Genomic DNA, 15,166 nt, shown 5'->3' on the forward strand with positions numbered 1-15,166 from the left:
CCCCCCCCCCTCTAGACTTGTACCCCATCCCCTTGGGACCAACAGGGCATCATTGCCTCTTGAATTGGGCTTGTATGCCTTTGTAGTCGGGTTTATTGCCTCTGTGTTGTGATATCGATACGGTGGGTTGGTTCAATGGTTGGTATTGTGATTTGGAGGTTGTGTTTGATGTTTATCTTTGGTATGGTGGTTTGATTGGTTTCTTTGTAGTTATTTGGTTGAGGTTGTACCTCAGTTAGTATCTTTTTTTCTTGGGTATTGCGGTTTGGTTGGTTCCTTTGTGATTATTCTGTTGGAGTTAAGATTCAATTGGTATCTTGTTTATAGACTTGATGTCTTATGCATTCGTTATTGGATATTGGTTGTTGGAAGAGTCTTGGTTTTTGACTTATTCAGCTTATTGTTGTTGAGTCTCTGATTTTAAATAAAGAATAGTTCATTGGTGCGTATATTCTATACGTGTGTGTAAACCTATTTACAAACCTTATTATATTATGTATTTTCTCACGAGTGTGAGTGGTTGGTGGCTTAGCATTCTTTTGCTAATGGTTTTCCTAAACTGTTTTCCAGGTATGTCGTAGTCTGAGTCGAGAGCGCGATAGAGATAGTCCTTCTCTTTGCTATGCTTAGACTAGTTCTTGTTTTAGACTTTTGGGCCTGTGAGCCTTAGTGATGGATTATGTATTGACTATTACTTTTATCTTTACATTTTGGATTGATGTTATGGATTTTAGCCTGTGCACCTAGGCTTGATTGCACCTAGGTGTGGCATGACACCCTTTAAGGTTTTAAATGCTTCCGCTATATTTTATGGTTAGTTTCTAAGATTAATAGCTTTTGTATTTAAGTTATGCCTATCTCAACGAGAAAAGTTGGGGGTGTCACAACTAGGCTGTTGTCAAAAATATGTGCAGTTAACACTGTAGAGAGCGACGGTTCCGGGGACAAAGAGGCAACGGGTGTGTTTATGGGTGAAGACACAACCTCCGTAGAAAAAGAATGTGCCTTGAACAGGACCCGTGGAGGTGAGAAATTCTGGAAACCAGGTGTGGTTCATAACTCAAGCTGCCGATCTCGAGCAAGAAACACATTAGGTACAAACTGCACATGCCTGGACAAATAAAGTCAAATCGAAACAAAAGCAAGGCATTTATAAGTTGATTGAGTGTTAAAGTAGCCCAGAAAAATACAAGGACGTGATTTCAACTCCAATTTCTTGGTGTTATAGGGCCATAACCACATATAGCATAGGCAGCCAAACGGTTGTAATTTTGCATAATTGGGGGACTGCTTAAATAAAATATGAAAAGGAGACTGATTACCTAACACTAGAGTGCGGAGCTTATTAATGAGATAAACGGCTGTGAGAAAAGCATAAGACTAGTACGAGGTTTGCAGGGAGGCAGAGTGTAGAAGGGACATGCATGTTTCGACAATATGTCTGTGTCGTCGTTCGGGAGTCCCATTATGTTCAGAAATGTGAGGTGGAGTAGTGAAATGAGATATACCGTTAGCAATTAATAATGAAGCTAGTTTAATAAACTCGCCCCCATTATCTAAGTAAACAGAAACAAATGGAACCCCAAAGAATTTCTCAACCAACCGTCTAAACTAAGGAAAATTGTAAAAACATCTAACTTATGTTTTAAAGGATATAACTAAACATATTTTGAGAAATGATCAATAAAAATAACATAGTAACAAAAATCATCAACAGATTTATCAGAGGTTCCCCATACATCAGTATAAATTAATAGTAGATGTTTAATGCTAACAAGTGTACTTTTTGAGAATGGCAATTTATGGCTTTTATATACACTACAAGACGAACAATGAAACTGATGTAGTGAGGAAACAGTAACAGGAATATTACAATGTTGCAACACAAGTTGTAACACCTTATTCGATGGATGACCAAGCCGAGGTGCCACTGAGGAACGCGAGATAGATGCATAGTATTTAATGTAGGCCCATATGTAGAGGTCCAAAGTAAGCACCATTAATGTTCGCCCCCTGTAATAGTGTTATCCCCGTTTGAAGATCCTTCACAATTAAATGGGAATCAAAAAATTCAACGGATACTTGATTAGTTTTGCATAGTTGAGATATGGATATTAAACTATTATTCAATTGTGGGACACGCAGGACATTTTGGAGAGTGAGCACGGAAGGCAGGGTGGGAATGGTAGACTAACCAATATGAGAGATTCGTAAAGAATTACTATCACCCAAGTAGATATCATCGAGACCCTTGCACTCAAAGAAAGTTTGTAGATGAGTCAAACTCTGGGTAGCATGATAGGAAGCACCACTGTCAAACAGCCACGGTGGAGGCAACCCAACGGTGGAATTGGATGTAGGTGATTGGTAAGATGGAGGTGCCTGCATGGGAAAAATGTTATGCTCCTTTAAAAAAATGGGCTAACCTACAACAAACTTGTGTTTCATGGCCTGTGAAATAGCAAAACTGGCACACAACTCTGTTTCGGTTGTTGCCACCTTACAGCCAATTGTGTATGTTATTGTCGTTAGGACTATTATTGTTGTTACGAAACCTCCGGTTGTTTGTAGATTGTGGATTATTCTGGGAAGTAAAGGAATCACGTTGGGTGGCATTGACCATAGCCAACATAGACTGGCGGGCTTCATCAGCATCCTTTATGTGTCGTTCATGATCTATGAGAATATCGGCTAACTCTCCCAAGGAAATAGGAGTTTCACGAATAAGGACAGCAAAAATTATAGAATTGTATCTGTCCCCTAGTTGTGTTGATATGTAAACAACCAGGTCTTCATCAAAGACTAGATATTGAGCCAATGCAAGATCATCAACTATGGCTCACGTGTCATTGAGATAGGTCGTAATAAACCGAGAACCTCTCGGGTTTTTCGTGAGGCACTTGCATAACTGGCAACAAGTCGTTTCAACTTATAGAAAGAGAAGATCCATAAGAAACAGGCGACAATGTCGCTTAGGATGATCTATGGATTCCCTTCGATCTGATGTCGCTTAGGTGTGATGATGGCGGAGGAGGTTTTCTTTCTTCCACATCGAGTCGTGGAAAAAGTTGTGGACACTCCGTTCATTATTACAAGATCGAACTTGGTAGCTTTATAGACAGTAGCTCTAATGTTGAGGACGTCGTGGAATCTTTCAGAAGGGCGTTGTATCTGGGCGGCTATGAAGACCGGAGTTCCAACGGATGCCTTGACTATAGTGGGGCAGCTGCTGAGTAGGAAACAGACAGATCCAACGAGAATATCCTTGATGCAGGCAACGGCGTAAAACTCAAACGTGACGCTGGAGGTTTCACTTGAGATGAAGTCGAGTGAGATTCGTAAGAGGAACTTGTCGTTACAAGTGGGGTTTTCTCTGCCGAATTGGTCAACGACCGTGTTAAGCTTGGCAGAGGAGTCGACCCATGCAAGAGCATATGTTTGCATTCTGCGAAGGTAAGAGCTTGAGATTGTGCGCCACATATTGACCCATATTATAAAAGATCCGACCCGTCTCACGAATTCGTCTCACACAAGTTTTTGCCATAAATAAATAAAAACTAGTCCTGTTAAACTGTAAAGGCCCATTGTGGTAGATAACGGCAAATTATACTATGTATTAATTATGGTCTACTTTGCTTTGTGAATCATGATCTAAAATAATATTTTTAAATTATATTTCTATAGTTGACATATTCTCACTTGTAATTAACAATTTATGTACTTGTAAATTAATTGAAGACACATAACATTTTAACTACAGATACATAACAAAGTAATTACAAACATATAATATGTTAACTAAAGACACATAATATGTTAGCTGCAGAAATATAATATTTTAATAACATATTACGTGTCTACAGTTAACATATTATGTGTTTGTAGTTAAAATATTATGTGCCTTTAATTTATTTACAGGGACATAAATTGTTAACTGTATATACAAAATATGTCAATTGCAGACACATAATTTTTGGATTAAAGTCTAAAATACAAGATGATGATTTGTCCATGATATAACAATTTGTTAGATTACAACTAGTCAACTATAGATCTACTAAATTTTAACACCAAATCGTTATGGTCACATTTGTTAGTTGTATGCTTGTTCCCACAGTAACTTTTAAGTGCGTAATCAAACGCATGCACACCATCATTATTAGGCAAACTATTTTGGGTAATTTATTTTGAAATATTTTTCTTTCCCTTCTATTTATAATGGCATTATCCATTGTTGAGAGAAGGCCTACAAGACCAAGTTCAAAATCTTTATCATCAAAATTAAACATGACGGTGACTACTAGGTATATAGTGATTGGTAAGAGTCATTTCCATTTTTGGTCCTACTGTTATTAGGGCATTGCCAATTTTAGTTCACTTCATTAATTTTTGCCATATTGCGGCCAATCTTATTTAGTCCTTGCCACTTTTAGTCCACCGTTAAAATTTTTGTCAAATAATCGTCCAAAACAGGGGTATTTTGGTCTTTTCATGCTTTGATCATCTCCTTAACCCTTTGCAGTGGTTTTCCTTACACATTTTCATCCAATGAAGAGGTCCGGCGAAAGCCATGGCTTTGTAATGTGGCTCACATGGCTTTCGCTGGACCTCTTCATTGGATGAAAATATGTAAGGAAAACCACCGCAAAGGGTCAAGGAAATGACCAAAGCATGAAAAGACCAAAAATACCCCTGTTTAGGACAGCCATTTGACGAAAATTTTAACGGTGGACTAAAAGTGGTAAGGACTAAATAAGACTGGTCGCAATATGGCAAAAATTAATAAAGTGGACTAAAATTGGCAATGCCCCAATAACAATAGGACCAAAAATGGAAATGACTCGATTGGTAAGTATATAGCGGTTCGGTTTTCACAATCTGACTAACTTAGTAGGGGTTGTCTACTATGTATACAGTATATAGCGACTTGCAAGTATATAGTAACCCGGTTCTAACAGACCAACTTGATAGGGTTTGTCTACTATGTATATATATAGTGACTTGCAAGTATATAGCGGTCCGACTTTAACCATCTGACCAACTTGGTAGGGGTTATCTGTTTAAATAATTATAGATTCTAAAAGTGTCTTGGATATTATTATTTTTTAGTTTTATATTTTTTCTTCTAATTAATCATGTGGCGGTAACGATTTTGATAAATTCTACCTAGGATGTGTTTGGTAGCCCGGAAAATGATTTCCGAAAATCATTTTCCGAGCTTTTGGTGTTTGGCTGCGCCTGAAAAATGCGGTCAACGGAAAACAACTTCCGTTGACCAAGGAAAATTAGGTCATTTTTACAGAAAATGACTTCCGGATTTTTTTTCGGAAGTCATTTTTCGGACTTGGCTTCAACAATTTTTTGACCAAAATGGCCACATCTATTACTTTTTAAAAGAAATATTATTATTTTATATATTATTGTTATTATTTTATATTTAAAAAAATAATTAAAATGTAAAATTATACAATTTAATATATTTTCCAGAAAATGAACCAAACACACAAAGACAATTTTTCAGAATGCAACCAAACACTGAAAATAAAACTGTTTTCCGAAAAATGACTCATTTTCCAGAAGTCATTTTTCTGCTTTCCAAACATACCCTTAATGTCAATTCACAAGCCATTTTTTATTAGTAAAAAAAGAATACGCAAAATTGGTCCTCCCCTTTCGTCTCAACCATAGAAATTTCTAGTCGTTTTCTTCATTGCATATTTCTTCAAATTCTCCTACAATTTCTCCACTCTCTCTTCACTTTCAATCTCCAAGTTAATCAATGACTAGAAGCTTGCAAGTGTGAGACGTGAAGGTAATGAGATGTTCACTTGGTCCATGTCTTTCGTGAGTAGAATCTAGCTAATTGATTTTTTCATCAAGTATACCCGAGGTTTATAAGTGTTGGAAAATTCATATCCTTCTTCAAAGGATTCTCAATGAAAATTTTATGAGATTCCCGAATAGCGTAAAGCCGTAAACTTTGTCACTTAAACTAATTTCTTGAAGTGTTACCTCTCCAATTGATCTAAGAGAAGGAGAAGAAACACAAAAATTAAACTTGATTATATGCAATAAATACACAAATAAAGTGAGTACCATTAAACCAACTGACCGGTCCAAACCAAGAAGACTAATAGACCGTTCTGTCTTATAACCCTAGTAGGCAAAGGACCACAATGAGATACACTCGCTAGGCAAACCAACTGACGGGCTCAAACCAAGAAATCCAATAGGTCGCCTTGTATTATAATGTAATCCTAGTACGTAGGCAAAGGACCACAAAGAGGTACACCTCCCAGGTAAACCAACTGATCGGCTCAAACTAAAAAACCAATAGGCTACCCCGTCTTATGATCCTATAGGTTGCTCTGCTGAGAGTCAAACTTATAATTTTATACTTATCAAGTCAACAGTCTAACTAACTTAGTAGGTTTACAAATGTAACACGGACTTAATTGATGCTATATGCAAGAGATCCTAAACGTTTCGACCCCTTTCCAAATGTATGTCACCCCATCCCATCCCAAGTCCATACACCCCTCATCATCTTTTCTCTTGTGTTCCTTTCTACACTTGACCTCTACATACATACATACCCACCATATGTATCCTTCAATTTTAATTTGTTCCTTCCCATTAGCCTCTCTTTCCCCCATCTCTATATATTTCCGTTAATTCTGCTACTACATTTCAATTCACCTTATGATGATATGATGTTTCTGTTGTTGAAACTAGCTGTCTAAGCTACTACTTACTACTTAGCTAGCTAGCTAATTTAACTGCCAAAAACTTCCTGGTTTGGACAATATACTCTTCTTCTTTACCTACCCTCCTCTTTTGGTTCTATTCATCTCCTCCTCCTCCTCCCTGTCGGCGCCTATTCAAGATTCAAACCACTACATATAACCCAAAAAAATGTCACTCGATATCACCACCGCCTCCGCGGATCGGGTTTGTTACGTTAATTGCAGCTTCTGCAACACCATTCTTGCGGTATATATTTCCTAACTGGTTTCTGCTTCATTATTCATTCCTACTAGCTGTTAAGGTTCACGGTGCATGGAGCACAAGAACCAGACCAAACACTTAATTTGTGGTTTTTTCCCATCTGGGTTTTTTCTTGTTGGGGTTTTCTGATCTTCAGTGCTGAACTTCCTCTTTTGCAAATTTAATTTCATTTTTGTTTACTAATAGGGTTTATATTTATTTGGGATCCGAGTATAATCTTTGCACAGAACACCAAAAGATAAAGAAGTATTGTGAATTTCTTTATGCTCTTTCCAAGTTCAAAGTACCATTTGCTCTGAGTTTTATGTTTTATTTTGATTTTGTGGCTTGATTTCTTCAAAAAATAAAAAAGGTTTCTGCTGTGACTTTGATAAGGGGAAGAAGATGGAACTTAGAAACTAAAATAGCTATTCTATATTATATTTGGTAGATAAGACACCGTTTAAGTTTTAAAAATGTTGTATTTTATACGTGGTAAAGTTATAGCATGTATAATAAAATTTTCTAAAATTATGCTTCCATGACCTAGAAGCTAGGAAAAACAAATAATATTCCATTTCTAAAAGCTACATAAAGAAAATAAAGTATACACAAATGAGACTTTTGAGTTTATTAATTAGGGTTTTCTGTTTTTGTTGGTGACCAACTTACATTAAACAACCAATTAATTAATTTCCAGATCGCCAAAAATTTTGTCGATCAAAAACATGATGTAATTAATACTAATTGTTTGATCGATATTTTTTGAATAGTTGAAAATCTCGAGTTTTCTATTTCTAAAACTAGATACCAATTATTTATAAATACCCTTGTAAGTTTAGTACTTTTAATTTGCAACTAAAATGGATGGTGGATTATATTCTTCTGCACACCCATGTTCTATGGCTATGTGCCCACTGGATAATTTAATCATCTCCCATCCTACATACAGCTGAGAAAGAGTCAGAAAAAAAAGTGAGAAGCATCAAAAGGAAACAGAGTTTGTTCAAAGGGTAGTCCATGACCACATGTATGGTTATTAACCATGGTGTTCAGGCTGTGAAAATACTGATGAGAGTCTGAGTCTGTGGTAATGTTTTTTAGTGTAAACCACAAGGTGTTCCGAATCTTTCTCATGATCGAATTTGGATTGTCCCTAAATTCTTCTCTATAAAGAGAGCTCACTTGCCACTTGAGCTATCCCATGGATTTTTTTTTTTTTTACAGAGACAAAAACACACACAGTGGTGTACTTGTGTTTGTAAATATTATGTTAATCACCTGTCATGAAGAAACACATGTGTATTATTTTGATGATCTGATGATGAAGAACTAACAATTGTCTGGCCTTGGTGTTTGCAATATAATGCATCTGATGGATGGTCCAGAGCCATCCCCCACTGCACCAGACAGTAAAGTAAAAACCTAGAATTAAGGGAGATCCCAGAATATATAAAATGTTACATGCATTTTGGATATATATATTTGTTTCACTATTTTTTTTTAGAATTATATATTAAAGAATCTTAGTGATTTGAATGAAAGGGTGTGGTTAATTTGTTGAGTTCAAACATTGTTAGGTTAGTGTGCCATGCATCAGCAGCATGCTGAACACTGTGGTAGTGAGATGTGGACATTGCTCCAATTTGCTGTCTGTTGATCTGGGAGCTTTGCTTCACCCTTTCCCGCTCCAAGATTTCCAGGTAACCATAGATAAATAAATATGTGTGTGTGTGTGTGTGTATATATATATATATAAAACACATGCTTAATATGCCCACAACATAATGCTTTATATGCACAAATGTATTTTTAATTCTCCAAATTAATAGATCTATATTTTTAATGTACCAGATTAATATTTATGGACTGAGGTTGGTTCTCATAGAAACATTACTTTGTTGCTTAAAGAGTTAAAGTTACAAGTTTATTAATCATGGGGTAATTCAGCAGAGTTCATCGGGTAGTTGGTTTATTAGTAACTTGCCTATTGACCTTCTCGGCTTGAGGCGGTTAGCTTGCTAGGATCATAGGGTGAGTTTCACCCAAAGTGTATATTCCTGTAGCGCAGCTGCAAACTTTCATGTAATATATATATATATATATATTTATTTATTTATTGTAATTGAAACTTAGGCCAGAAATTAATGGGTATTAGTAAGTTTTTATGTTGATGCAAAATTTTTTGTTGTAATGAGCAGCAACAAGAACAACATCAATTTGAAGATGCCATGGGGTCGGTTCCATCTAATTACAACTGCAACATGTTTAGTGTATTTGAGTCTCATGATCAACTACTAGAGCAATCTATACTCACTCCTATGCGCAGTTAGTTTTCTCTCTCTCTCATATATGTATATCTCTGTGCGACTGTGCCTTTAATTTGTGGGTGTAATTTTGAAGCATATATACATACAAGTGGAGTACATACATACATATTGATATACATACAAGTTTGAATGTTTAAAACATATATATAGTTAAAAAGAAGGACCGAGTGATGAATTCCTTAGCTCCCTCTTCATTCCCTGATTAGGAAACTGGTTTTTGAAGAATTTTTAGTTTTATGAAATGCTTTTAGATACTTAAAAGGCTTGTGGATGGAGTAGTAAGTTTCCAGAGATAGAACTCTTTCAAGAGATAAGAACTCTTCAGTTAGGGTCGAATATAAGTTTGAATTAAAATATCAAGAAAAAATAGTGAGATAGTTTTATAAATATTACAAACTTAAAAATTTTAATAATTATTTTGAATATGTTAAAATGTAACATAATCTCTTATATAAAGGAGTCACTCTATTACAATGTAACAGAACCTCTTATATAAAAAAACAAAGTCACTTCGAGCCATTATACCACAAGGTCATTGACTTTAAACATGATAAGGTTAGCATTTTTTGAAAATAAATACATACTTCAATTTAGTATTAGAATTGAATCAAACAAACTCATGCAACGACTCTTGTACTAAGTAATGCAACCACACATATGACGAGATATGTATATAATATATAAAATAAAAATATAGTCTACCTATCGATGACAACAGTAATCATATTCATCATGAAATTAAAAGTAAATGGAAATTAAAGATTTTAAGAGAATTGATAGACAATAATGAATGGGATAAATGGATAATTGCATTGCCAAGTATTCAGTACAAATTTAAAGTGTTTACCTTGGTTATTACAGTAGCTATATATTAAGTACAAGTACAAAAGTGTGTGAAAGTGCAACGACTCTTGTACTAAGTACTTAGATTAACTCTCGATTCCTGATCATTACTGTTGATTGTCTTAATTGCTTTGACTCTTTAATCGTTACAATAATGCATTGGATTGGACTCAAGATTTGCTGTGTATTTATCCAATTATCCATCAATCCGTTTATGCTAATTTTTAGTTGAAACATAACTCCCATCTTTTAATTCATTATTTGTAAGAGTTATTATGTAAAATTTTATTACTTAAATTAAGTAATCGTGTATTTACCACCATTTGATTAGAAATTAGAAAGTAGAAATTATTTCCATTCCTAAAACGATTTTCAATTCACCCAAGAATTTACTTTTGCTCATTTATGAAACATAGCATTGATGGATGGAGACAGAAGACATTCCCATTTCAGTTGTCATCAACAAAGACAGCTGCCAAAGGATTAAGTTATTTATCTTACTTTCTTCTCTCTTTTTTTTTTTGGTAAACTCACGAGGTGTTTCAAGTATTTCTCAAGTCCGTTTAACGGTTCAGATACACCTTACTAATCATTGTTCGCTCCGAAAGGCATAAAAATTGACCCAAGGGAAATTGTCATTCGTTGGAATCGAACCCGTGTTATCCCGGAGTTTTATTAATTTATTTATTTACCATACTTTTATTTAATCATATATCATACTTCATCTGCTTTAATTTTTTTTTTTTGAAGGTCATCTCCTTTAATTTGATTGTGACATTACATCTTTATCCAACTCACGCACCTCCAATTTCTTGGATGATAGTGGAGGGTGTGGAAGTATATGCAGTGTACATGTATTCCATGCGCACAGTACAACTCTATATTCAATTGTATATTCTTGGCATATAGTAATATGTTATGAAATTATTGAATTTTAATTTGTTTTATTAAAACTAAGTTACATTTTTTTTTATGTTATTTATAGTTATTACTGTAATTGATGTTATTCGTTACTGTCGTGCAATTAAATATATTCATTAGTGTATGTATACGTGTTTGTGCATGCGTACACATGTGCTGGGCATATGTGCCTATTTTTCATCTATTAATGTTATATCATTTTATGCAGCCTTAGAGAAGAGACAACGTGCTCCTTCTGCATACAACCGATTCATCAAGTAAGTTGGATATTGTAATTACATTTCTAAAATCTAATTTAAGTTGATTTTATTAAATTTATTCATCTCTCTCTCTCTCTCTCTCTCTCTCTCTATATATATATATATATATATATATATAGAGTCATGATCAGGTGTGGCCGTGCTCTCCCGTGCGGCCGTGCGGTCCACACCACTCAATGTTATGAAATACACCACTCAATGTTAAGAAACACACCACACAAATATGCACTGTGGTGTGTTTCTTAACATTGTGGTGTGTTTCAATATGCACTGTGGTGTGTTTCTTAACATTGTGGTGTGTTTCATTGTGGTGTGTGGTGTGTTTCTTAACATTGTGGTGTGTTTCATTGTGGTGTGTGGTGTGTTTCTTAACATTGTGGTGTGTTTCATTGTGGTGTGCTTCTTAACATTTAGTGGTGTATTTCGTAACATTGAGTGGTGTGTGACCGCACGGCCGCACGGGAGAGCACGGCCACACTTGAAATTATTTCTATATATATATATATATATATATATATATATATATATATATATATATATATATATATATATATATATATATATATATATATATATATATATAATCAAATGATGAGATCACATTTTCTTATGAGTCCCGTCAGATTTTTCTTAGATTTACATAAGCTACTACACGAATGCACACAGTTAGATTGTGTGCAATTCGCCCAGCATGAATGCATACAATTTACCATGTATACATTCGTGTAATAGCTTGTGTACATTTACGAAAGGCCTCACCAGACTCACATGAACACGTGGATGTACTTATTGAACATTAACATATATATATATATATATATATATATATTCCGGATCATATCAGAACAATGTATGAAAAAGAATAAGTGTACACAATCTACTCTCACGCATATCTGGATGACGGTGAAAACCTTGAAGTAAATTGTGTGCACTAACGTTTGGTCGCACGTTCTCACCTAAGGAAGTGAGGCAGCTGCCCCCCACTTTCCCACTCCACCCTATCTCACCCTCATATATAGTAGCTCTTTGTGTGTATATAAAATATACAAATACATATAAACAAAAGACAAGCTAAGTAAGATGGTAATTTATGCTGTTAATGTGGGAATGGTCAAAGTTTTAATTCTCACTAGCTTACATATTTTTTCTTGGCTTTTTAAATATATTAATAGTAATATTTTCATTTTTATTCTTTAGAATATAAGATGTGCAAGCCTTTTCTTTTTAAATTAAGACTGAAATATATTATTTATAATGTATTTTTTATTCAAATCATATCAAATTAATTGTGTTTCATATTTTGTACGTTATTAATATTTTTTCTATAAAGTTTTAATTTTTCGTTCATATCTAACAATATTTATGGTAATGTTTCTAAGAATTTCATTTTTATTTTTAAAAATTCAAACTATCTTTTTTGTTTTAATAGTTAGTCGCACTCAAAAAAATTCTGGATACGTCCCTATTATATGTGTGTGTGAAGAGACTACGATGATGTCGTTTAATTTGATTGGTAGGGAGGAGATCCATAGGATAAAAGCAAGCAATCCAAAAATTAGCCACAAAGAAGCCTTTAGCGCTGCTGCAAAAAATGTAAGTTACTATTGCAGCAAAAAAGGGGGGAAAAAAAAAGTAAACTAATTACTAATGCTAAGATATTATTGAAAATGATATTATTACTTGTATTATATATATACATACATACATGCATATATATATATATATATATATATATATATGGTTTAATTTATTAGCTGTCTTCATTGAATATATACATGCTGCTAGTGAGGGGAAGAAAAAGAAGCCAGTTTGCAACGTAACACTGCGAGGAATATTATATTACTCCTTTTTTCCACTTTCCTTTTGACCAGAAACCCTACTCGTTTGGATGGCTTCTACTAATACATTTTCAAGAAAACCCATCACTCCATATATTTTATTTTAATTAAATAAAGTTGGAAACTTTTCCTTGAGGATATACATTTCCGGTACGTTTAACTTTATTTATTTAATTAATTATTTATTTATTGAAATACTCTATCCTTAACTTTATTGATTGAGCAGGAAAAAAATAATAGAGTCAACCCTCTTGCAACAATCTTAAAAAATAGATAGAGTGTTTGGTAAATAGTTGTTAGCTTATTGAGTTAATTATCGGATTTAACTAGTTGATAACATTAGCATAGAAAAATGTTTGGTAAATTAGTTGAGCTGATAACTGATTACCATGTAAAATGATTTTATAAAATAAAATAAAAAAAACTTATCAAAAAAGTTGTTTTGAATAATTTTTTAAATTTTAGCGTTTTGGAGCAATAAGTTGTTACAAAAAGCTAATTAATCAAACACTTATATTGGGTCTATAGTTATCAAACAGGGCTATAGTATAATTTCAAATACATGTATATGTACAAATGTACAATTCAATTAATGCTAGCCACCAAATGTGAATTAGTCTTCTTTTATTGGTAATATAAGTAAATGGATCGTGCTATATGATCCGAAATAATATTACTGCGATGCTCAATCATTAATTGTTAGGGATTTTAATTTGTTTTTCATCCATTGACATTTTTGTATGTAAATTTCATTATAAGTTGACTAAAATATACTAATTGGTAACTAAATGGTAATTGCAGTGGGCACATTTTCCTCACACTCATTTTGGACTAAATCTGGTTGGGAACAGACAAGCCAATGTGGATGATGCAGTTGGAGATCAGGATGCCACTCAATAATAAAATTATCAATGCCCAACAAAACATAAATTCATAATTATGTATAATAATTACTCACCCTACTATATATATGTTGAGGGGACGTTAGAGGGCGCGCTGAGCTCACCATTCTGCCATCAAAACGTGATAACGACTGTTACGCAAGTATAAAAAAATACACGCGCTTTCACTACTAGATATAACTTTTGGCATAGTGGTAAGTGTATTATTTCTGGCAATATAGTATCTTTAGTTTGTGCTTTTTCTTTTCAGTGTGTTCCCATTTTTGTTTGCATTGTAACTTTTTTATTTTTGGGTACTTCAATATGCTAATGTGACAGTCATATAAGAGGTTATGGTGCAAGATGAATATTATCTAAAAACTAATAAGTACAAATGAAGGTTATACCTTTCGTTTATGTCTGTTTTTCCGTTACATTTTTTATACATGCATTATGCTATAACAACTGTACTATATACAATATTTTCGACAAACATACACATGTCGTTATAACTTCCGTTATCTTTTCAACTATTATTACCATGCACATGTTTGATGTTTTCACTATATATTTTCTTATCTTCTTCAATAATAATAATAATTATTATTATTATTATTATTATTATTATTATTATTATTATTATTTATAATAATAATAATATAAATATCTAAAATCTAAACAATTCACAAGTTGTACGTATGTTGTTCTTGCACGGCATATTCCATCTATTGATCAATTGCGAGTTTTGTGTGTAGATAATATTTATATTTTAGATAACAAGAAAAACCTAATTATTATCTAAAGTGTAAACTCTATATTATTATTATCTACTCAAGAAGCCTATAACGTTTTCCAACGTGATTGGCAATAATGCTCGATCCAAGCCACCCAAGAACTTCTCGTTACAATTCGCAATACACTTTCATAGAGGAATGAATACTTGTGCAATGAAGTTAAAAGTTACATCCATTTCTCCATGTCAATCTTGCAAGTATTGATTTGTTAGCTTGCTAGGTTTAATCATATGTACTTTTCTGTTGTTTTCTTTTATCTTTTATAATGCACGAAAAAGTTTGCATTAAATTTTAAAACTAAGAATGGAAACA

At 33.7% G+C, this 15,166-nt stretch overlaps 1 protein-coding gene across 4 annotated transcripts; it reads left to right on the top strand.

Moving 5' to 3' along the window:
• Positions 1 to 6,560: 6,560 nt before the first annotated feature.
• LOC116005010 (axial regulator YABBY 5-like) lies at positions 6,561 to 14,407 on the top strand. Of its 4 annotated transcripts, XM_031245224.1 has the most exons (7): positions 6,561 to 6,993; positions 8,568 to 8,690; positions 9,189 to 9,315; positions 11,290 to 11,338; positions 12,859 to 12,934; positions 13,213 to 13,329; positions 13,981 to 14,085. In XM_031245224.1, exons 1-6 carry the CDS (start codon positions 6,916 to 6,918, stop codon positions 13,288 to 13,290), a joined length of 531 nt encoding a protein of 176 aa, XP_031101084.1. In that variant the 5' UTR covers positions 6,561 to 6,915; the 3' UTR covers positions 13,291 to 13,329; positions 13,981 to 14,085. The 4 variants fall into 4 exon arrangements, with proteins under 4 accessions (XP_031101084.1, XP_031101085.1, XP_031101086.1 ...); XM_031245225.1 differs by lacking the exon at positions 13,213 to 13,329 and having other exon boundaries at positions 6,564 to 6,993; positions 8,573 to 8,690; positions 13,981 to 14,407; XM_031245222.1 differs by lacking the exon at positions 13,213 to 13,329 and having other exon boundaries at positions 6,565 to 6,993; positions 13,981 to 14,407.
• Positions 14,408 to 15,166: the final 759 nt, after the last annotated feature.

The sequence above is a fragment of the Ipomoea triloba genome, chromosome 14 (genome assembly GCF_003576645.1).
Source record: "Ipomoea triloba cultivar NCNSP0323 chromosome 14, ASM357664v1".
NCBI classification, from domain to species: Eukaryota; Viridiplantae; Streptophyta; class Magnoliopsida; order Solanales; family Convolvulaceae; genus Ipomoea; species Ipomoea triloba.

What these genes read in the sequence shown, in the direction of transcription:
- LOC116005010 (XM_031245222.1), top strand. Translation starts at nt 6,916, where the DNA reads ATGTCACTCGATATCACCACCGCCTCCGCGGATCGGGTTTGTTACGTT. An exon ending in TCTGCAACACCATTCTTGCG is followed by an intron (nt 6,994 to 8,567) that starts GTATATATTTCC and finishes AAACATTGTTAG; the next exon opens with GTTAGTGTGCCATGCATCAG. An exon ending in GCATACAACCGATTCATCAA is followed by an intron (nt 11,339 to 12,858) that starts GTAAGTTGGATA and finishes TTTGATTGGTAG; the next exon opens with GGAGGAGATCCATAGGATAA.